At 38.1% G+C, this 24791-nt stretch overlaps 1 protein-coding gene across 4 annotated transcripts in view; it reads right to left on the bottom strand.

Annotated features, from left to right (window-relative positions):
• Positions 1-204: 204 nt before the first annotated feature.
• The window catches only part of si:ch211-188c16.1 (uncharacterized protein LOC562677 homolog), a 30960-nt gene continuing 6373 nt past the window's right edge, over positions 205-24791 (bottom strand). The window contains exons 2-17 of one of the 4 annotated variants that reach the window (XM_067452250.1): positions 19205-20072; positions 15691-15864; positions 14429-14831; positions 14177-14292; positions 14077-14102; positions 13862-13887; positions 13683-13724; positions 12195-12327; positions 11873-12032; positions 8708-8831; positions 6479-6513; positions 3385-3448; positions 3266-3300; positions 3105-3168; positions 1993-2072; positions 205-654 (exon numbers count right to left, since the gene is read on the bottom strand). In XM_067452250.1, coding sequence (XP_067308351.1) covers positions 2000-2072; positions 3105-3168; positions 3266-3300; positions 3385-3448; positions 6479-6513; positions 8708-8831; positions 11873-12032; positions 12195-12327; positions 13683-13724; positions 13862-13887; positions 14077-14102; positions 14177-14292; positions 14429-14831; positions 15691-15864; positions 19205-20072 — 2343 coding nt within the window. In that variant the 3' untranslated portion in view covers positions 205-654; positions 1993-1999. Of the gene's footprint in view, positions 699-1992; positions 2073-3104; positions 3169-3265; positions 3301-3384; positions 3449-6478; positions 6514-8707; positions 8839-11872; positions 12033-12194; positions 12328-13682; positions 13725-13846; positions 13888-14076; positions 14103-14176; positions 14293-14428; positions 14832-15690; positions 15865-19204; positions 20073-24791 lie in introns of those variants that run through there. The other 3 variants (XM_067452248.1, XM_067452249.1, XR_010907596.1) reach the window with 3 other exon arrangements.

The raw sequence follows: 24791 nt of genomic DNA on the forward strand, positions 1-24791 counted from the left end.
ATGCAAAATCACACATTACCATGTAAAAATAGAGAAAATATCCCTTATAAAACAAAATTGATGCGATCCCAAAATATAACTACCTTTTAATAGTGGATGTTTAAATTACAGTGACATGATAGAGTATCTCACGTCACACTGTACAGTTTGATCAGAGAGGTTCATTGCAGTTAACACTCAATAGAGAAAAATACTCAGAATCACTGCTGTATATGGATGCATTTATTACACGCCAACATTTACAAGTTGTGTTTTCAATAATAAACAAACATGTTCCCACACAAGATAAAGACAAAGCAACGTAAAGGTGTATTTTATAGATAACATGCACAAGTTACTCTCAATCCTTAAGGATGCCTTACATTTTGCAATTCATTCAATAGCTCATATGAGCAAGTGCCACGCCCTCATTTCATAAAAACCCTTTGAGCTTCATCCTCAATCTACCCCTCACAGTGCAAATGTAACATTTGAAACTTCAAAAGTTTGTTTTCATTAAATGCCACCATTTTTTCCTGTTGCATTTGAGAATTAAGCCTTGATGATGAATTGATGACGAACCCTTGAGAATTACGATCTGATGAATTGTAAGACTAAAGCCCAGTGATAGATGGTTATTTTTCAAACTCCAGCTCCTGAAGCAGTGTGGATGTCCTGGGTAACGATAGAGGTAAAAAAAAAAAAAAAAAAAAACATCACTGTGGAAGAGGAAAAAATATCAGAGACTAGCGCATTTCTAAAATGTCACCGGCATGCACAGACTCTTAATTTTTCTTCATGTATTGCTGGTTCCAGTTTCTTTCAGTGGCTGAACAGAATACACTACTGATCTTGCACTTTGTAATTGGGGACACTAAAACTAACACAAAATTTATGATCCAAGTTATTAAACTAAATATACAAATAAAATGAATGAATTAGGTCTTCTTTAATTCTATGAACTATAACATTGATCTGCCAACATTGTCGCTATATGATAAATTAATATAAGCTGATAACATCACTGTTTTCTCCAGAACGACTGTACTACAGCCACATTAAATTTGTTGCAATATTCTCCTGTTTAACACTGTGAAGCTGCTTTGAAACAATCGTCATTGTAAAACTGCTATATAAATAAAGTTGATTGATTTTGCAAAGTTAATTATAGTTCATAACAGTATACTAATACTCAGAGAGATTTGACATATACGGTGAACGTAAATATTAAGCTCAAGTACCCATTAAGCACACTACCATCTTTGAGCTCAGATTATACAAATAAAACATTTATTTATCATCCTACTGGATGTCTTAACCAATTGATTCATTTTGTTACTATATACATTCTATAATGTCAAGCTAATCAGACCATTGCACAGAGATATGGGTATTCATGTGTTCACACTGTCTAGTGGCCATTGTAAAAGCTGTCTGAAAACTTACACCAAAAGAGTAGCCCCCACCCCCAAATGTGTTTTTTTTAGATGTTAACGCCTTTATTTTTGATAAGTATAACATCTATAAAAAACGCAGCTTCAGTGTGAAATCAATAAGAAAAATAATATTTAATTTTCTAACAATGGCTGTACATATTAAAATATGTATGAACTTAATATATGACTATTTATTTAGCTAAATTGTCCTTTTAAATTTAATTTAATAATATTTATTAACTATATAATATTGAATGGACTGCATTTATTGCATATTGACTGCATGGACTGCATATTGTTAACTATATTAATAATATTGTTCCCTTTAAGCCCATCCACATTCAACGTCTATGTAAATACTTCATAAACAGACTTAAAATAAACTCATGGTCGTCACTTCAAGTTAATCTTTATACTATTATTTAAAAAAAAAATTTTAAAAACAAGAATGCGAGTTCTGACATGTAGTTACAGCGTTACTTGTAGTTATTAACAGTCTACTAATACAATAATAGGAGTTATTTGACATGTAGTTGCAAAGTTTTTGCAAACATTAAAATGATATAATAAAACGCACCATAGGCTCAAAGAGTGTCAGCGTAAAGTGCTGGAGGAGGCAGAAGATCAATGTCTGCAAACTGGAAGTTTTCTGCCTCTCTGTCACAAACACACAGAGATGGAAGATTATTTCACACACACACACACACACACACACACACACACACACACACACACACACACACACACACACACACACACACACACACACACACACACACACACAAAAATATACCAAACTTAGATTTAAACAGCAAGATATAGTAGATATTGAACATTATGAGGTTTTATAGCTCAGGGCCCTGAAGAACATGATAATTGGATGAATGTTATTGTAGTGGAAGATGAAATAGACTTTTAATTGAATTACAAGATATTCTGTTCAATCAAATCACAATTGATTTGTGAAACTTTTTGTAGCAGACATGTAAAAATGTACATTTGAAGTAAAAATATTTCTTAACAGTAAGTTCCCTTACAATAAACAGGGACAATTGTAATAATTATCCCTAGTCCCTACATTGTGTATTTTTACAGTAATTTTTACAGTTACAGTTAAATGTACCATTTTTGGAAGTAAAAAAGAACGAATCATCATTTACAGTGAAAATAAATGTTTTATCATAAAATTGGGTTTTAGTACCAGAGTGGAGTGGCCTTGCTAATTCAGCAGAAAAGGGCTGTTGGATTTACCGTTTAAATGTATTACTTTTTTGGTAAATTCAAGTTTTACATGGTCGTTCTGTAAATGTTTACATTGTAACAGAATTATTCTGGCAGCAATGCGCAAAAAAAGCAAGTTGCAAATTAACTTGTAGTTAGTAAAAATCTATTAATACTCTAATGAGAGTTATTTTAGATTTTAGTTCCTGAGTTGGTTGTAGTTAGTAACAGTCTACTAATACTCCGAGAGATATTTGACATGTAGTTGCAAAGTTACTTGCAGTTAGAGAAATCATTTTTAATTTAATCTGTTTTCTGCAGAGCTTCATGTCTGGCATATGACTGTTCTACATTAAAGAATACTACAATGTCCTATGGTTACTACATAATGGTCTCCAAACAATAATGTGGACCGACTGAACAGTAACATGATTATTCAGTTGTGTTTCTCTGAAGTGTCAAACTCACTGAGTGTGGGTGTCTTCAATACTCCAGTCACTAAAGGTCTGATGAGCAGAAGATGTACTGTCAACTGAGAAGAGAGAGAGAGGAAGCATACAGATTAATTGACAAAAAGCTCTGTATAGCGTATATAGCCCAATGCCGAGAAAGTCAAAATTCCTACGTACAGATCTCAGGCATAGAGACAGCTTTAATCTGACTCCTGAAAAAGGGACGAGAGAAATTAATACAAGTCTAGAGATCTGCAAAGTTTAAATGAACATTTTATGAAACAGTTCAGGCTCACGCATTTTCAGCAGATAGAGACAATGTGTCATCTTCATACATCCATTCTTCACTGTCATCAGTGACTGGAAGTAAAAAAAAAAAAAAAAAAAAAAAAAAAAAAAACACATGAAAGAAAAAAAATACACACCATTTTGCTTTTTATTGACATGCCACAGGGTATCTACAATGGCGGCCCTAAACATTGGCACCCTTGCACTTTTTTCTAAATAATCAACTATTTTTGAGATTGGGGGATTGGGACACCCCTCCACAAATCATTGAATTCAGGTGTTCCAATCACTTCCATGGCCAAAGGCGTCTAAAATCAGGCAGACTGACAATGGTGAAAGAATTGGTCGCTCTCAGGAGCTCAGTGAATTCAAGTGTTGTACCGTGATAGGATGCCACATATGCAATAAGTCCATTTGTGAAATTCTCACTACTAAATATTGCATAGTCAACTGTTAGTGGTATTATAACAAAGTGGAAGATATTGAGAACAACAGCAATTTAGCCACTACAAAGTAGGCCACATTACAAAAAAAAAAAAAAAAAAAAAACACTGAGCGGGGTCAGCACATGCTGAGGCACACAGTGTGCAGAAATTGCCAAATTTATACAGTCAATAGCTACAGACCTCCAAACTTCATGTGATCTTCAGATTAGCACAAGAACAGTATGTAGAGAGCTTCAAAGAATGGGTTTTCATGGTCGAGCAGCTGCATGCTAAAACTTCAAGTCCATTACATACAGCCATATCACCCTGTAGCCCAAGACTGGTTTCCCACGGAAGCTAAGCAGGGCTAAGCCCAGCCACTACATGGATGGGAGACCAGCTGATAGAGGTGTTAGTGAGGCCTGCAGGGGGTGCTCGCCCTGTGGTCTGTGTGGGTCCTAACACCCCAGTATAGTGATGGGGACACTATACTTTCAAAAGAGCACTGTCCTTCTGATGAGATATTTAACCAAGGTCCTGACTCTCTGTGGTCAATAAAATAAATACAAATACAAAAAACCCTGGATGTCCTTCGATAAAGGGTAGGGGTGTAACCCCGGCATCCTGGCCAAATTTGCCCATTGGCCTCCCAATCATCACCCTCTCCTGACTGGCTTCATCACTCTGTCTCCTCTCCACCAATCAGCTGGTGTGTGGTGGGGGTTCTGGCGCAATATGGCTGCAGTCGCATCATCCAGGTGGATGCTGCGCATTGGTGGTGGTTGAGGAGATTCCCCCCTTCTATATGTAAAGCATCGTATCGGATGCAGTGGTGATAACCATGCCGTCACTGGACTCTAGAGCAGAGACGTGTTCTCTGGAGTGACCAATCAGGCTTCTCTGTCTGGCAATTCAATGGACGAGTCTGGGTTTGATGGTCGCAAGGAGAACAGTGCATGCCTGACTGCATTGTAATAACTGTAAAGTTTGGTGGGGGGGTATGGTGTGGGTTGTTTTTCAGGGGTTGGGCTTGGCTCCTTAGTTCCAGTGAAAGGAACTCTTATTGCTTCAGCATACTGATACATTTTGGACAATTTCATGCTCCCAACTTTGTGGGAACAGTTTGGGGATGGCCCCTTTTCCAACATGACTGCCCACCAGTGCACAAACCAAGGTCCATAAAGACATGGATGAGCAAATATGTAGTGGAGGAACTTGACTGGCCTGCAGAGTCCTGAACTCAACCCGATAGAACACCTTTGAATGTTGAATGAAAGGGATGAATTAAGGAGACCAAGCCAGACCTTCTCGTCCAACACCAGTACCTGACCTCAAAAATGTGCTTCTAGAAGAATGGTCAAATATTCCCATAAACACACTCCTAAACCTTTTGAAAAGCCTGAGCACCTGTGACAGACGTGAAAGGGTCTGGAAAAGTTGTGGAGAACGTTATGCTGCCAGTAACATTGTTCAGCATGACCGGTTTGGTGGTGGGTCTGTGATGGTCTGGGGAGGCATATCCATGAAGGGAAGCACAAACCTCTAAAGGCTAGACAATGACACCCTGACTGCCATTAGGTATCGGGATGAAATCCTTGGACCCATTGTCAGACCCTATGCTGGTGCAGTGGGTCCTGGGTTCCTCCTGGTGCACAACAATGCCCAGCCTCATGTGGCGAGAGCATTCAGGCAGTTCCTGGAGGATAAAGGAATTGATACCATTGAATGGCCACCACGCTCATCTAACCTAAATCCAATTGAAAACCTCTGGGACATTGTTTCGGTCCATCCGCCATCACCAGTTTGCAGCTTAGACTGTCCAGGAGCTCAGTGATGCCATGGTGCAGATTTGGGAGAAAATACCCCAGGGCACCATCCGTTGTCTCGCTAGGAGCATGCCCCAATGTTGTCAGGCATGCATACAAGCGCGTGGGGGCCATATAAAATACTGAGTACCATTTTGAGTTGTTGCAATTTTAGCAAAATGGACCATTTTTTCACTTTGATTTTCGGGGTGTCTTTGTATTCAGTCCTCTGTAGGTTGATAATTTTCATTTCCATCAGATGATGGGGCATGCTTTGGTTCATAACACATTACCCAATGCATATTTGTATAGCCATCCAACATTTCCCCATTGAGATCTGATGCGTTTTCAAAGTGTTCCTTTAATTTTTTTGAGAAGTGTATTATAATAAAAGGAGCATCAGAAAAGCAGAAAAGTTTGGTGTAAATTGCCAAAGCATTACAGAGAGTTGTCATCATGCCATCAAATGCCATAATTTATGCAATACATTTTGGTGAAAATTGGACCAATTGTCTAGGTCTAAGAGAAGTATGGGGGAAAAAAAAGTAGGTTTTTAAAAATAAAAATGGTGGACAGGAAGTTCAGCTGACTATGGAAAAATTGGTATCTATATTGACCCAAGGAATCTATAAAGACCGTTACAATAAGCTAAATTAATCAAAAGTTATTAGTATAAGTAAGTTATCAGCATTTTTGGAAGTTTCATAACTATGAATGTGATACAGGGTCAATTCTGTAATACAAGCATTTCCTCGTGATACTTTACATTTTTCCTCAGAAAGAATTGTCAATTATAAAAATGTAAAAAAAGTGCCAGGCTGCCAATACATTTGAGCACGACTGTATAAAGAAAACAAAAAGGGAAAACTTACAGCTACTTGTAAACACGGGATTCTGATGAGATGACCTGAAAGATCAAACAGTTTGAACTTATTTACACCTTAAAGTCATTGTGGCAGTTCATAGTCTGACTCAGGGGTTGGAAACTTTGACATGCTGTACAACCCCCTGTTTTATGATATAGGAGCCAAAATGTTTAAAATGTGTAAATGATTGCAGTGCAGTCTGATTGGAGTGGGACTGTGATTTGTAATATATAATTTAAGTTAACATGTAGCATCTAGTGGCTGAAGAGGACATTACTGGACGTTACTTGATTTTTAACCTCTGAGCTTTATATTTTTATCATGGGATGTAAAATAATACTTCAGTTCAGTGACGAATGTGAAGCTGAACTTTTAGACCGCAACATCTATGGACAGAATTTGGTTGAAAGAAGGTTGAAAGAAGAAAGTAATTCACACTTAGTATGGCTTGAGGGCAAATCATTTATGGGATCATTTTTGGGTGAGCTATTCCTTTAATGCATACAGGGCTCCAGACTGTGACCAAAATGTTGCAACCTTTTTTTTTCCTGCCAGTGTGACTAAACATGGTTCTCAACTAATTAGAGCTGCCTTTTGTGTTGTATATGAAAAAACAGTAAACAAAACCACACTTCTCGTTTGAGCTGTGGATCAATAATAATCTCAAATGCTAGGGGCGTGTCCCGTCTGCACTGAAACCACAGGCACTCGCAGAAAAGCTGCCATAAACACATACTGCTCATGATGACACCAGTTGGGTGGGATGGTGGGACGGAAGGATGAAGGCCAGGGCGGGAGAGAGTCGGTTTTGCCCCATTCTGCAGCATATTATCAGTGAATCCCAGTTGAAAGTTTATAAAACTATCCGGTGAAAAGTCACTGAAGAGGTAAGTGTTGGTGGTGATCACCAAGGTGGCTCTTCACAAAATTTATCCATCTCTTCTTTATCTAATCATTTTTCAGAACTTTAAATAAAGGACGAAGAGCTGTTTTGTAAGTTATCACAACCAAATGTTGAATGAAGGGGATGAATTAAGGAGACTGTGAGCCAGACCTTCTCATCCAACGTACTGACCTCACAAATGCGCTTCTAGAAGAATGGTCAAAAATTCTCATAAACACACTCCTAAACCTTGTGGAAAGCCTTCCCAGAAGAGTTGAAGCAGTTAAAGCTGCAAAGGGTGGGAAAAGCTACATATTTCGGAAATTTAAATGAGGACGCCAAGCTGTTTTGCATGTTATAGCAGGTAATATGCATTTACGTGACAAAGACAAACTGTAGGCTGTAGTAATTGTAATGGCAATAACTCGTGATTGAGCGGGAGAACGGATGTGAATGTGCTCTAATTATTAGTGTTAGGGAGGCCGTGCTCAGTAGCTCCAGTGCGTCGTCAAGCAATGGTTTTAGCCCCTCCCAAAACAAAATCCTGAACACAGAAATGGTGAAAAACTGCTTAAAGGGATAATTCCCCAAAAATGAAAATTACTGACCCTCATGTTTTTCCAAACCTGTATGAGTTTCTTTCTTCTGCTGAACACAAAAGAAAATATTTTGATGAATATTTTTTAACCAAGCAGATAGAACAACCATTCACTACCATAGTAGGGGAAAAATACTATGGTAGTCAATGCTCTCTCTGCTTAGTTACAAACATTCTTCAAAATATCTTCTTTTGCATTCAGAAGAAGAAAAATTCATACAGGTTTGGAACAACATGAGGGTGAGTAAATGATGACAATTTTCATTTTTGGGTGAACCATCCCTTTAATGGTCAAACGCCACAATTCAGTACTACACAGTTTAGTTTTAGTAACCCATTTCAGCAATACATTTCTAACATTTATAATGTGTTTAGAAACATCTCAGAATTGCCTTTACACGGACTAACGTTTCTCTATACATTTTTTTTTGTGCACATTAATATTGATATGAAAAGTTAATTTTTCTGCACATCAATTCAAGCTCAGTGCTTTACTGTTAAATTTCCAATAATCAAACATGTACTATTAGTAACTGTACTAATTCATGCAAAACATTAGTAATTTCATGATTGACTTTATGATACATTTTCCCCCAGTGCTGGCGCCTCCATCTGTAAAACTTAGTGACAGCGGTTTAATGCTTTAAACCACTGCTTTAATGTGTCAGTCTGGAGCCCTGGCATATGAAATGACTGTCATTAAGTTTGTCTCGATATGAATATGTTGTGCATTGTTAGTTTATTTCTTCTTTACCTGCTGCTAAAACTCAGGTTATCTCCATCGGTTTGGCCCCGTCCAGAAGCCTGCGATGCCCTTTTTCCCAGCTCAAGCATCTCCTTAATGTTCAACTCCACATTCATCACAGATATGTAGCCATCTGTAAACTCAAAAATAGAATGAGCCTCCTTTCACGTAAAGCCGTCTCAGAAACTAGATTGATTTTGCATTACTCATTAAGATTAATTAAAATAAAGTTTGCTACTTTTTGAAAGTCATCCTAATGTCCTAGAAAAGTTAATGAGGGAAAATAACAAATATATAGACAATATGCAAAACCGAATACTTCACTACTACATAGGAGGCAACAACACCCCCCCCCCCCCCCCCAAAAATAAAATAAATAAACTGTACACCAACAGAGTAGTTGTTTAAATACATATACATCTATCAGGGTGATGATCAGGGTGATGATCCAAATACATATACAGTCTTGTTCAAAATAATAGCAGTACAATGTGACTAACCAGAATAATCAAGGTTTTTAGTATATTTTTTATTGCTACGTGGCAAACAAGTTACCAGTAGGTTCAGTAGATTGTCAGAAAACAAACAAGACCCAGCATTCATGATATGCACGCTCTTAAGGCTGTGCAATTGGGCAATTAGTTGAAAGGGGTGTGTTCAAAAAAATAGCAGTGTCTACCTTTGACTGTACAAACTCAAAACTATTTTGTACAAACATTTTTTTTTCCTGGGATTTAGCAATCCTGTGAATCACTAAACTAATATTTAGTTTTATGACCACAGTTTTTTAAAACTGCTTGACATCTGTGTGGCATGGAGTCAACCAACTTGTGGCACCTCTCAGCTGTTATTCCACTCCATGATTCTTTAACAACATTCCACAATTCATTCACATTTCTTGGTTTTGCTTCAGAAACATCATTTTTGATATCACCCCACAAGTTCTCAATTGGATTAAGGTCTGGAGATTGGGCTGGCCACTCCATAACATTAATTTTTTTGGTTATGAACCAAGACTTTGCCCGTTTACTAGTGTGTTTTGGGTCATTGTCGTGTTGAAACAACCGTTTCAAGGGCATGTCCTCTTCAGCATAGGGCAACATGACCTCTTCAAGTATTTTAACATATGCAAACTGATCCATGATCCCTGGTATGCGATAAATAGGCCCAACACCATAGTAGGAGAAACATGCCCATATCATGATGCTTGCACCTCCATGCTTCACTGTCTTCACTGTGTACTGTGGCTTGAATTCAGAGTTTGGGGGTCGTTTCACAAACTGCCTGTGGCCCTTGGACCCAAAAAGAACAATTTTACTCTCATCAGTCCACAAAATGTTCCTCCATTTCTCTTTAGGCCAGTTGATGTGTTCTTTGGCAAATTGTAACCTCTTTTGCACATGCCTTTTTTTTAACAGAGGGACTTTGCGGGGGATTCTTGAAAATAGATTAGTTTCACACAGACGTCTTCTAACTGTCACAGTACTTACAGGTAACTCCAGACTGTCTTTGATCATCCTGGAGGTGATCATTGGCTGAGCCTTTGCCATTCTGGTTATTCTTCTATCCATTTTGATGGTTGTCTTCCGTTTTCTTCCACGTCTCTCTGGTTTTGCTCTCCATTTTAAGGCATTGGAGATCATTTTAGCTGAACAGCCTATCATTTTTTGCACCTCTTTATAGGTTTTCCCCTCTCTAATCAACTTTTTAATCAAAGTACGCTGTTCTTCTGAACAATGTCTTGAACGACCCATTTTCCTCAGCTTTCAAATGCATGTTCAGCAAGTGTTGGCTTCATCCTTAAATAGGGGCCACCTGATTCACACCTGTTTCTTCACAAAATTGATGACCTCAGTGATTGAATGCCACACTGCTATTTTTTTTGAACACACCCCTTTCAACTAATTCAACTAATTGCCCAATTGCACAGCCTTAAGAGCGTGCATATCATGAAGTCTGGGTCTCATTTGTTTTCTGAGAATCTACTGAACCTACTGGTAACTTGTTTGCCAAGTAGCAATAAAAAAATATACGAAAAACCTTGATTATTCTGGTTAGTCACATTGTACTGCTATTATTTTGAACAAGACTGTACATCTGCTGGGCCGCTGTCCAGCAGAGTTTAGCCCCAAATTGCCTCAACACACCTGCCTGAAGTTTTTGATTTGTGAGGATTTGTGAATGGAGGTAAAGCTAGAGTCCTGCAACGGGTCAGGTGGATTGTGACATTTATCAAATTCACAGACGGGATGCGGGCGGGTAATTAACTCTGTGTGGGCGGGTAGCAGCGCGGATGAAAAATGTGCGCAATATTTTTGTGGCGAGGAGGACAAGCGAGATAGCGAGAGAGACCGAGGCGTGATTGAGAAAGAGTGTCAGCTGCGAGCCACACCGATCTCAAGTCCTCTCATGAGGGAGCTCAGAGGCATATAAGGACGAGCGACACCAATAAAGGACGAGAGATTGTTTTATTATGCGTGTGCGTGGCAGTTGTCCGTGAGGGGCTGCCTACGTTACTTTCGTTTTGTTTGTTTAAAATCTTTTAAATGTTTGCCGCGGTTCCCACCTCCCTTCCCCCCGAACGTACTGTATTACAATTTCTATGTCCAAATTACCATTACACATACACGCAACAAAGATATGCCATTTAACCCATCACGTCACCACCACTGCGATATTGAAACTTTTGTTGATGCCTCTCGTAACCCAGAAGGAGCGAGCGTTAAAGGAGTAGCAATGGATGAAGTAAAAGTGAAGTTGGTGAGTGGAGTATATGAAATTGTTGACCAGTCTTTAAAGCCACAGCCTGTTTCATTAGCCCATTCATGACGCTGTTGTAATATTGAGAGGTGCAAGATAAAAAATAAAGCATTTTAATTGGAATGATTTTGGAGTGTGATTTATCGCGGGCAGAGCAGTGGTTTCCAACCACGTTCCTGGAGGAACCCTTAACAGAGCACATTTTGCATGTCTCCTCAATTAAACACACCTGATTCAGGTCATCATTAGTAGCTACTCCAAGACCTGATGTGGGTGTGTCAGACAAAGGACATCCAAAATGTGCACTGTTGGGGGTCCTCCAAGAAAATCTTTACTCAGACGGTATGCGATTTTGGACTCACAGATAGTTTCTGCTATAGGCCATGACTAAGAGATTTTCCAAGAACAACTCACATTTGTTGTTGGCATCTCTGGCCAGCCATTTGCCCTTGGGGCAGTTGACCGTTCGGATTATGCTGATGAGATCCCCACTTTTGACCGGCAGGTTGTATTTGCGGAGTTTGCTGGCCACCAGCACTCGTGCGTGATACATGGGCTCTTCCAGTCCTGTGATCTATTTAGAAACGGGGAAATATTTCAGAACCTACAGGTTGCCTGGGGAAGTTACAATTAAATGCGTGTCACTACATTAGATATCCAAGTAAATAGCATCTGGAAAAGTTTTCTTGTGCTATGTTTTTTAAAATAAATGCCAGTCAGTTGCATCTGAATTCACTTTAAATATCTTGTGCATTTCATTTCTCTTTTTATCCTTCTCTTTCTGCTCTTTCTTCTCCTTCTCCAGACGCTGCTTCTCCTTCTTCTTCAGCTCTTTATCATCGTGGTGTTCAGGGCTCTGCTGCTTCTTTCTGAAAGAATCACATTTTTTAGCAGGTCAGTTCCTGTAAGGATCAACCTTTGTTCCAAGTCTCTATTTTTAAATATCTTGTTTGTTTGTTTTTTTGCAATAAAACCTTTACACGATTAGATTACATTGTATAAGTTACATATACACACGTAAATCTCATGTCCAAGTATAAGAATTTAGTTAATTGAAACCAAAAATGTATTTTTTTCCTTGCTCAAACAATATTTCCACTGGCCCCAACACATATACATAAATTTTATACATACATACATACATATTATATTTTTATTTTTTTGTATTAGTTTTATTTGTACTCCAATAACATACAATTCAATTTCAATTCCTGCACACACATTTTTCTGGGAAATGAATGGAATTGGAAGTCAAAGCATTGCTGACTATGCATAGCAGTTTCTTAACAAAACTTTTAAGACTATCAAGTGGTGTTTGCAAAATCAGCAATACTTCTTCCATCTTAAAAAAAAAAAAAAAAAAAAAAAAATTATATATATATATATATATATATATATATATATTATATATATATATATATATATATATATATATATAAATATAAATTACATAACATGCAAAATCAAGGTTTTTACAGGTTTCCCCAAGTCAAATTTAAGACTTTTAAAAAGACCCTATTAAGTCCATTATGAATTAAATTTAAGGATAATGAAAAAGGAAATGCAGTCACAAAATTACTACTAAGTAAATTAATTTATTCAAACTGAACAAATCAATAAACTTGTATTGATTAACTTGCACCTCCCCATTGCTCAATCCCACCAGGATTTCTCATTTTTTGTGTGTGCAAATTGAGATTAAAATGACTGAATTTGTCACATTCAAGCGAATGTGAAGCGCTTGAATTCAGCGAACAACACAGTGATTATTATTTTTAATTCACCGGGAATTCCGCCTTCTAAACAAGATAATTTTAAAACCAAGCTGAAATAAAGCAGGCTGACAGCTTCAACAGAAGCAAATCCTATTGGTTAACAATGTCATGGCTCACAGTAGGCCTGTCTTTAAAGGTTTAGAAGTTATTGTTAAAAATCTGTTTATCTATGGACAAAATAAATGTCGTGTCCTAGTTTCCTCTCCTAATTTACTTCAACACAATCTCAATTTAAGTCTCTATTTCTTCAAAATCTTGTCTTCCCTGGTATGGGCATGAGATGTGAACTGTAGTGTTTTTGAGTTTATCATTAGATTATTTTTATAATACAGTGTTACATCCCCCCCAACACACACACACATTATGGTAATGAGATTTTGTTCCCCAGATTACAGTAGAATAAATGTACTTTAGAGTTCAGTCACAAAACAAAACGGATATCACAATACCTTTCATGAGTATGGTCATTTAGATCTTCAGCTGTATTAGACCTTCAAAAAAAAAAAAAAAACACGGAAGTTTACTCTTTTCTTAACCTGTGGACAGCATTTGAAAACATAACATTTATCATCAGTTTCTTGACAACAGCCAAGTGAAATGTGTGCTGACAAACCACTGAGTGACATGCCATATATTCCTCCATGTCTCTTCTTTCTGTCAAACAAATTAAAAAGATTCAATAGAACCAAAATATATATATTATAACACACACTAAAATATATATACACTAAAGAATGTGATTATATATATATATATATATATATATATATTTGGCGGCCTCTTGCAATGAAATGAATGATTCATTTAATAAATGGAAATTGTGAAAAATAATCACGCACTCACCACATAGCCGTTATCAGCATATGGATCTGAAGGAGAAAATGCATCAAACATTATCCACCACTTTCTGTAACTAAAGCTGAATTGCACACATAACACTCACTTTTAGGAGCTACTTTACACTTAAACGAGTGTTGAGCAAAAGAAAATTTAGGGACGGTCTCCACATTCTCATAAACATTGTCAAAGGTTTCCCGGAAACGCCTTCGCATAGAAGAACTGAGAAAAACAAAAAGTATGTATATGAATGATGTATAAAGAAAATTACACTACAATATTAAAGATGCATGCCATTTATCATTTGTAATAACCATTTCAGGAATATCCCACATAATGAGGAAAATTAAATCTTTACATTGTTTGTGATGGAGGCTGGTTTTCAGCGTGTGATCCATTCATTCTGAGGTCAGAGGTCGGCAAATCGGTAGCAGACGGTAAGATTACTACACTTGTCGCTTGCTCTGGAGATTCACTGAGAGCGTCTCCTGACTGCATGTTCTGTGGGTCAGTATTACCTGGACAATGTGCGTCTAGCATAGCCTGTAAATCCAGGCCGTTGTGTTCCTCTGGCGGTGGTGGTGGAGGCAAGTAATCAGGAAATTCTTTTGCCTCTAATTCCAGGGTCGCCAGATTGATGACATCACTGTCTGTGGCTTCTGCTGCAAAGTCGTCAAAATCTGGAAACTCGGGGGGAGGAAGACTCGCGTCCTCAAGTGATGCATTACCGGTGGCCAAAATCTCAAGCTCTGGTGCAGATTCTGAAAAAAAAGAACAAGACTGAAATCAGTTTCTTGATATGAACTGATACAATTCTGAATGGATGAGCTACATTTCAAGCTGTTGTAAAACACCATTAAACTGTAGAATTTATTATGCTTATTTTGACCTATTTTGACATATGATGTATAATTATACTGCTCACAAAAGCTGCATTTATTTATATGCATTTATGCAGATCCATCTATCTATCTATCTATCTATCTATCTATCTATCTATCTATCTATCTATCTATCTATCTATCTATCTATCTATCTATCTATCTATCTATCTATCTATCTATCTATCTATCTATCTATCTATCTATCTATCTATCTATCTATCTATCTATCTATCTATCTATCTATCTATCTATCTATCTATCCACAGAGTCAGGTCCGTAAATAGGTCCCTAAAAACTGGGAGGCACATTTACAAACTGTTGTAATTCCTACACTGTTCATTTGATTTGGATGTAAATGCCCTCAAATTAAAGCTAAAAGTCTACAGTTAAAGTGCATCTTGTTCGTTTTCTTTCAAATCCATTGTGGTGGTCTATAGAGCCAAAAAGATTAGAATTGTGTCAATGTCCTAATCTTTATGGCCCTGAGTGTATATACCGTATTTTATTTTTCTTAACAAATGAAAAAAGGCTTTCAAAATTATTTTAAAAATCTGATTTCTTTATCTTAGCCAGCCCTAATGTTACCTCTCATGGCTTACACTTTAAGCATTATATTGTTGTCAGTGTAGAGAATAAATCTCACAGACACAGCGTTTGGTCCAGTACTGTAGGAAATTGCTATTGCACAAAAAGCAACTCAAAAAAATTTAAGGTAGGTAAATTAACTTCTACAAACCAACAATGAACGTTTCACTTTTGTCTTTGACGTGACTTCCAGTTTTATATCTGTGGAGATCAACATATGGGGGTCTAGGAGGCTTTGAAGGCACTGGCCCGAGGGACTTCAGATCAGGAAGAGGTTTACATAGCCTTTCAGCTCGCAGGACTCCACTAAGTGCCATTACAGCAGCTAAAGCAAAGGAACAGGGTCAGGCATTTCACAATCACAGTTCGCTAAAGAAATAACAGGACAAATATAGTCTTAAACTTTACAATTTCTTATGCAAGGTGAAATTGCGAATTCATATAGGACCGGTCAGAAGTTTAGAAACGTTACTATTTTATGTTTTTGAAAGAAGTCTCTTCTGCTCATAAAGCCTGCATTTATTTAATCAAACAATAAAATTGTGAAATATTTCATACAATTTAAAATAGCTTTTTTCTATTTAAATATACTTTAATATGTACTTTATTCTTGTGATCAAAGCTGAATTTATATCAGCCCTTCCTCCAGTCCGCAGTGTCACAATTTCCTTCCGAAATCATTGTGTTATGCTGATTCATTGTCAATGTTGGAAACAGTTGTGCTGCGTATAACGGGGTAATTTTTCCGGATTCATTGATGAAAAAAAAAGAAAGAAAAAGAACAGCATTTATTCAAAATGGTAAAGATTTATATTGTTAGAAAGCATTTATATACATTTTTATAAATTTAACATCCTTGCTGAATGAAAGTATTAATTTATTAAATTTGTAAAAAATAAAAAATAAATTACTGACCACAAACTTTTAAACGGTAATGTATAGTTGTTACAAAAGATTTATTTTTACGATCTAAAATATCCAAAAAAACACTAGAACAAATGTTTTGTTGACTTGCATTAACACAATTGTGTCCAAAATGTTTACATCTAGAGAAATAAGCCATTTTTACCAGGACACGGACCGTGCATCGCCTATCAGTGACATCATACCTGCGTTGCCCTCGATTTCCAAAACCATGGAAACACCAAAGACTCTTTAATATGCGTTTTATTATACAGGTGAACAACTGTTTGGAGATATTCATAGTTAGAAAAAATAATCATTGTTATACAGCTCAACACAGTTAGTCTTATTGTTTAAATCTGGTTTTCTTGAATTACCACGAGTATCATGTTTTACCATGCCTAATACCGATCTAGCTCACTGCAGTGTGAACAAGTCTCATAGTAGCCACACGGAGTACCATTATAACTTAAAGGGTTAGTCCACCCAAAAATGAAATTTGTCATTAATGACTCACCCTAATGTTGTTCCACATCTGTAAGACCTCCGTTCATCTTTGGAACACAGTTTAAAGCTACACTGTGATATTTCCCCCCATCTAGTGGTGAAAAGGTATATGACCATCCAGTGAATAATAGTTTCTGTTTCTCTTAATTCTGATTTCGATTTAACTCCTACGGTGGCCGATTTAGTCCAAGATTAACATGGCAACCCCCCTCTTAACATTCGACACGGTGCCATCGAATGTTAAAACATGAAAGGCGAATCTTGAATTTATGGGTATGTCCCTCCTTGGCTAATGTACTTTCAAGATGGAGAGGCAACATGGCGACCGGCATTCGAACCCCTCACCCATATGCATTTTCAATGGCATATTATAAACTTATGAGAATACTTTATTACTTGAAAGTAGTAAATATACATTAATGATCACATATTTTTGAAAGAACTAAGTGCTTTTAGCTAAGAATAAACTAAAAAAAGTTACAAAATTTAGCTTTAAGATATTTTATATTTAGTCCAGGAGCGTATCCAAGTGTATGCACGCTATACTTTCCATGTCCAGAAAGGGAATAAAAACATCAAAGTGGTTCATATGTGACATCCAGTGAAGCGTGGGTCAACGTTTAAACAACCTGCACCCGATCAACGTTTTGAGCTAACCCGCCCGCAAATCAGGCCACAAAAAAAGAAAATATTGTAACGTTACCCAACCCACTTCCTGGCCCGCATTTTTTAATAGTAGTAAATGCTCCCTGGCATAATATCCATTAATCCAGCCTGTGGATGAGAACTGTTTCAGGCCTTGACGTGCGCTTAGAGGTGCAGCGGCGAGCGCAGCCAGTTCTTGAGGTGGCCCATCATTTTCCATTTCAGCAGTAGATGCATATTACGGATGAACGCAATGTTTATGTTTCGACCCTGCTTGGAGAATTCATCTGCAGCTCAACTGAGAGAGCCCACTTTTGAAAAACTGTGCAAGCCCTTAGGAACGCAAAGTCACAAACTGTTCTTTTTCTGAATGCCGTATGATATAGCCTAGTTTTGTGTAATAAAGGCTTGATTTATTTATTTCCTTTAGTTTTCTTAATTTAGATGCTGCATGTGTTTAGCCAGTCTAATCGAAGTGTGCGTCTCTTTCCTAACGATAATCCCGCCCTGGAATGTAGGATATACTCCAAAGTGAGTTTTATGCATGGTTTTTCGCATGCATATTATACGCACTTTATGCCGTATTATACGCACGACATGCCCGCCCCACCACCCCATCCTAACCAAGAGCGTCAAATACACACACCATAAAGTGCGTATCATATACGCACGCGAAAAACTCATTTTGCCGTATACATTCCACGAGATTGCACACTCATACTATTATACGCATTAAAATGTGATCGTGTTTGACATTACTGAGCTAGGCTTTATGCGTTTAAAAAAGGATAGCCTATTGAAAAGGTACAATTGCTTAGTTCAACGTGTTGGGAAATCGGGCATTTTGTCCTGCATCATCTTTATTTCATACGACCTGACCTACCCGAATATCTTAAAAAATAAAAATTTTATTTAAAATATTTTTGAATGACTCGTATTTGGATGACTCGTTTTTGGTGACCGCAGGCACCGCTCGTTTTGGATCAACCTGTGCATCACTGGTGACATCAGTTAGTTGATTAGAATCTCTTGAAGCATCGAAAATACATTTTGGTCCAAAAATAACAAAAACTACGACTTTATTCAGCATTGTCTTCTCTTCTGCGTTTGTTTTTTAAACCACAAATAAAGATTCAAATGGTTATGAATCAGCGTATTGATCCGAATCATGAATCAATACGCTGATTTATGACCGTTTGAATCTTTATTTGAGTTCCTTTAGCGATTAAAAAAAATACATATTGTGGCTTTAGCTTTTTATTCATCAAAGAATCATCACAAGCAGCACAACCGTTTATAGCACAACAGCATATTAGAATGATTTCTGAAGGATCATGTGACACTGAAGACTGGAATAATGGTAGATGAACATTCAGCTTTGCATCACAGAAATAAATATTTTAAAGTACATTAAAATTAAAAAAACATTATTTTAAATTGTAATATTTCACAACATTATAGTTTCTACTGTAGTTTTGACTTTTGAGCAAATAAATACAGCTTTGATAAGCAGAAGACACTTTTTAAAAACATTTAAAATAGTAACTTTACAGACTTTTGACCTGTACTGCATGCTTACATGTACAAGACTCTACAGATTTGCAACTCACCGTGTGATGTTGCACTGATCTTCAATGGAGATGAAGTCTGTGGATGGTCAGCAGGAGATGGAGGACTCTCTGTAGGAAGCAGCAGAGCTTTACTAGAGAAAAGACTCTTTGGTCTGCCACACACCAACAGGTTCCTGTGGGACAGCTTCCTCTTGGCTTTCTCTAGTGTGCTCAGGACATGCTGGTCAAAGAACTGGCTAACACTGCCCGAAGAAGAATCTGTCAATGACTCGCTCGGTGAAGGTGTAGCCGAACGCTCTAGACTCCAACTATGAATTCCAGGGTTTGACGCTGCAGTCAGATGGACTTCTGCAGCTTCTGTTTTCTGTTTTCTGTTTTCAGTCTTCTCTTCTGCCTCAACATTAAGAGTACTGCCATTTTTTAAATGCCCTAGACTATTTTTACCAATTTCTTTGACACACGCTGAAACTTTGGTCAAGCTGAAAGGAGTAGGGATAGGCTTCTTGATGCATTTAAGAGGTGACATGATTCCCTTTGATGGAGGAGCAGAAGAAGAATGCTTTGGCTCGATTGAAACCGGCAACACGAGGGGCAAATGCCGTACTTTGAGTGAATGTCTGTTGTGCCCATCACCAGACCTGCTGACATCAGATGTTGAATTCAGAAAGCTTGGGAAAGATACAGGCCGTTTTCCTGAGGGTGTTTTCAGGTCTTCTCTGAAAATGTCCTGGGAAAGACTAGGGGTCTCAGTTTCCACAGCTGAACTCAAGCTCATGGTTATCGGACCAGAGCGGCCTACGGTAGCTGTTGGGAGGCGTTTGGGTTTCTCAGGAACCATGGGTCTGTGCCTCACCTGGATCTCCTCCTGGAACTTTGCCCTTATGGATTGGAAATTGCTGCAGGTTTTCTAGTCAACATAAAAAGCAAACAGATTAAACCTTACATAAAAAGCAAACAGATTTAACCTTATGCCTCAGAGTGAGAATGGTTTGAATATTCATGATCAAAATAACTTCTAGAGCTGCACAAATAATGGCAAAGACTGGGCAATTGGTCAGGATTGAAGAGAAAATGGATGCTGCCAAGTACATCTTGTCTGGCTATCAACAGATCAAGCTCAACTTAAAGGGATCCCATGGTGTTGAGACTTGTATGGCTTAATATAAGATAAATGATGTCTCTTACTGAATTATGTGGTAGAAAACCCATGAAAGATCTACGTTATTTAAAAAATCGATTTTATATTTGGACCTTGGGCGGCGCCATTTTGTTTGCGTTCTAGGTTGATGACGTAGAGTGGTTGAACTCCTCAATCAGCTGGCGTTACCCGTTGCTATTTTTACCACAACGCAACTCGAAAATTGTTTCAGAGTTAAACAAAACAAATGAATTGCTTTGTAATTGTACTTAAAACACACTCAAACATACATGTGCACACAAACTCACCTACACAAGTCACAAACAGATCGGCGGGCGCGCACACACACCTGACTGCTCTGGCTCAATCGCATGCATCATCACCAAAACATCCTGCCTCTCTTCCTCACGTTACTTTATCCCATCGTCCTACCTAGATATTTCCCTCTGCTGGTCACATTAGGCATTATAGTTAATCTACTATCAACAGTCTATCTAGGGAACAGGATGTGTTGAACAGGATATCAACACAGGGATAGATTGAGGGTTATGTATGCGCGCGCAGTGCGTGCGTGTGTGTGTGTGTGTTCGCGCCGATCTGTTGGGGTGTGTGTGTGTGTGTGTGTGTGTGTGTGTGTGTGTGTGTGTGTGTGTGTGTGTGTGTTCGCGCCGATCTGTTGGGGTGTGTGTGAGTCTGTGTGAGAGAGAGAGTTTGTGTGCACATGTATGTTTGAGTGCGTGAAGTCGGACAGCTGTTTGTAAATCGGCTGTACACTCGTTATTGCGGTGGAACGTGAGACTGAATGACTGCACTCGAACATGTCCACTATGGTGTCGGACAACACTACAAATGTCCGTCCCTTCAAATAATGCCCTATTTAAGGGTATAGGGTCGATTTCAGATTCAGCCCCTGTCGTGGAGACTGAGCAGCCCAACATCTCGATTGAGACAGAGCCTGTCGTGTGCGCGCCCGCCGATCTGTTTGTGACTTGTGTAGGTGAGTTTGTGTGCACATGTATGTTTGAGTGTGTTTTAAGTATACTTACAAAGGAATTCATTGGTTTTGTTTAACTCTGAAACAATTTTCGAGTTGCGTTGTGGTAAAAATAGCAACGGGTAACGCCAGCTGATTGAGGAGTTCAACCACTCTACGTCATCAACCTAGAACGCAAACAAAATGGCGCCGCCCAAGGTCCAAATATAAAATCGATTTTTAAAATAACGTAGATCTTTCATGGGTTTTCTACTACATAATTCAGTAAGAGACATAATTTATGTTATATTAAGCCATACAAGTCTCAACACCAGGGGATCCCTTTAAGAATAAACATTGGTCTGGGAGTCTGCTCTGTATTTTTTACTGCACAAGAGATTGCTTCAACCAATCAAACCACAAGAGGCGTGATCAACTGAAGAACAAAAGTGGGTGTTTTGAAACCACCACACATTTTCAAACTGATGGTCGTTTATAAATCACGCAATGAAAATGATCCCTTTCACCCAACCCCACCCCTAAACCCTACCCACACTGACCCTCATTTATCAATCTTGCGTAGAAACGGGCATGTATGTTGGTGTAAGATTATGCTTACACTCCTCTCACCACATGATTTATGAAGTTGTGTGCACCTCTGCAATCCAGGTGTACGCAATACTTGCCCTTGATAAATGCCGCGGCTAAAAATGATCGTCATTAGAATATCACGCCCCTATATATTCAAGTCTCTGCCTCCCCCATGCCTTCTTTTTACGCCATGGACACACGGAAGACGGCCAAGAAGCAAAACTTCTGACGTGGTGATCGAGACCATCACCAGGTGGAAAAAAACAATTGTTTTATTTGGGAGTTAAAAGAGTGGGATTAAAGGCACCCCCAAAAACAAAATATGGACCCAAATTACGAAGACTGTTAATAGTGTGGGGGTTAAGAAATGCATTCCTGCAGTTTAAATAGCTGTTTGGATGAGAAATTACCTATCACAATGCATTATTTTACAGCACGTGTTTTGAAACAATTAGCATTTAATTTTGTATCACAAATTATTTTCAGTCCCAGTCCGTGCGCAGCTGCCGGGCCTAAGCCTGGAACGTCAGGTAAAGTGCACAGGATCACAACTGAAGGAATAAATATGCCTACAAATCAAATGCTTTGGTAGTCAAACAAATTAAACATTGAAGTCCATGTTGCACAAAAATAAACACTGAAGTTTATAATTACTAAATTGCGTTTTGTGGTGTTAGGAATTGTTTTTCTGCTCAAAACGCCACTCATGAGCTGGCATAGGATTTGAGCGTGCCGTATGCCAACGTCCACATTGATAAATCTCAAAGTCACCGTGGTTTTAGGTGTACGCTGGAAATTTGTTGTACTCACTTTTGATAAATGAGGGCCACTGTGACAAGGGAGAAGGAGAGGGGAAGGGAGTTTATTTAAAACAACACTTAAAAAACAATCTTTAACAAAACCCATTATAATTATAAAATTACAAATTTAAAGCCAAATGTCCATCCTGAACAAAACAAAACCACTGACACACCACAGGTCATTAAAAACCATTGCATCATTAACAAAACTATAGTATGCAAATTCTATTTTTAGTCTACCAGCTACCAATTTCATGAACATCACTTCAACAATAATACTTTGAAACTGTAACCCTTGTTTCTTCCTGGTTTATTGACAATTTTGCAGTTCCTATTAAATAGTTTAACAAGCACATCTTCCTCCTCTTTGAAAAATTATATTTCACACCCCCTATAAAAACTTGTTCAGAGAATTCTTCACCAAAATCTTGAAACAATCTGCTAAGAACATCAAAAAGACCTTCTAATCGTTTACATTTTAAAAACAAATGTTCTCAATTCTCTTCTCCACAAAATATACATCCCACCCCTACTGCTGGGTTAAGGCGTGCCTCATGTTTGTCCATGGCTATTGCCCCATGAATTATTCTCCATTGTAAATCTGCTGTTCTTTTCTCCGCTGGAGGTCTATACAAAGTTCTCCATCGGTCTCTAACAAGAAATTCTGGCTTCAACAAAACTGGCCACTTTGAGATCTTTTGTCCTCTGAGTGAAACATTGCAAAACTTTGATTGTGGCAATATATATTGCTTTCTTCGATGTAGTTTCAAACAGGCCCAGCTGTGGAGTTTCAAAAGATAAAATTGAACCTTCTGATTCGCCCTCTTGTCTTTAACCAACAACAGCAGTAACTCTTATTTTTGGAAAATCCGGCTCTTTTCTTGTATCTAATGGAAAAGCTTGTCCAATATTCCTCCTATAGCTCCTTGGTAATGTATTAATTTCTTCTAACAGCTTTTCCATCAAGCGTGAGGACTTTAACCACGTTACTTCTTTCAAAGTTTCCACGGATTCCAATCGGTCGTTATTCAAAAGTAAGAGAAAGCACTATGATGTGCAAGTTACGGTCGGTTTCAATTGACAATGATCCTAAACATATAGCCAAAAGAACAAATGGAATGGTTTAAGGATAGAAAGGTGAATGTCCTTGAGATGCCAAGTCAGACCCCAGACTTAAATCCAAGAGAAAATCTGTGGATTGACTTGAAGAGAGCAGTCCATTGCCGCTCACTAGGGATGGCTGATGCGAAACTGACGTTTCGACGCTGTGTCGAGATCCCGAAGCGCAGATGCTTCTAAACACTGCTCCGAGCTCTGATTCGACACACCCATGTCACGTGACTACAGCTAAACGAAGCACCGAAGTGGTTCATCAGGTGCACCCGTTAAAACTGCTTTGATTAAAAGGGGCGGGAACAAACCACACAGTCACACATATCAATGAACCTCATTCCCCACAGTTTAAGTGACGTTAATCCATCTTCACCTCGTGGGTTTTTGTGAGAGGAGAGAGATTTTGTGATAGAAGTGAGATTTATAGTGAGCTTTGGTTAGTTATATTTAGGCTAGATTTAAATGATATACAGGTCCTTCTCAAAAAGTTAGCATATTGTGATAAAGTTCATTATTTTCCATAATGTAATGATAAAAATTAAACTTTCATACATTTTAGATTCATTGCACTCCAATTGAAATATTTCAGGTCTTTTATTGTTTTAATACTGATGATTTTGGAATACAGCTCATGAAAACCCAAAATTCTCCCCAAAGTTCCCCAAAGTTCTCTCAACGAGCTTTTAACCTAATCATCTGAATCAACTAATTAACTCTAAACACCTGCAAAAGATTCCTGAGGCTTTTAAAAACTCCCATTAAAACTTCATTACTCAAAACCGCAATCATGAGACTGCCAACCCGACCCTTTCCAGGAGGCCATCATTGACACCCTCAAGCGAGAGGGTAAGACACAAAGACATTTCTGAACGAATAGGCTGTTCCCAGAGTGCTATATCAAGATATCTCAGTGGGAAGTCTGTGGGAAGGAAAAAGTGTGGCAAAAAACGCTGCACAATGAGAAGAGGGGACCAGACCACGAGGAAGATTGTGGAGAAGAACCGATTCCAG

This window comes from Pseudorasbora parva, chromosome 9, assembly GCF_024679245.1.
Source record: "Pseudorasbora parva isolate DD20220531a chromosome 9, ASM2467924v1, whole genome shotgun sequence".
Classification (NCBI taxonomy): Eukaryota; Metazoa; Chordata; class Actinopteri; order Cypriniformes; family Gobionidae; genus Pseudorasbora; species Pseudorasbora parva.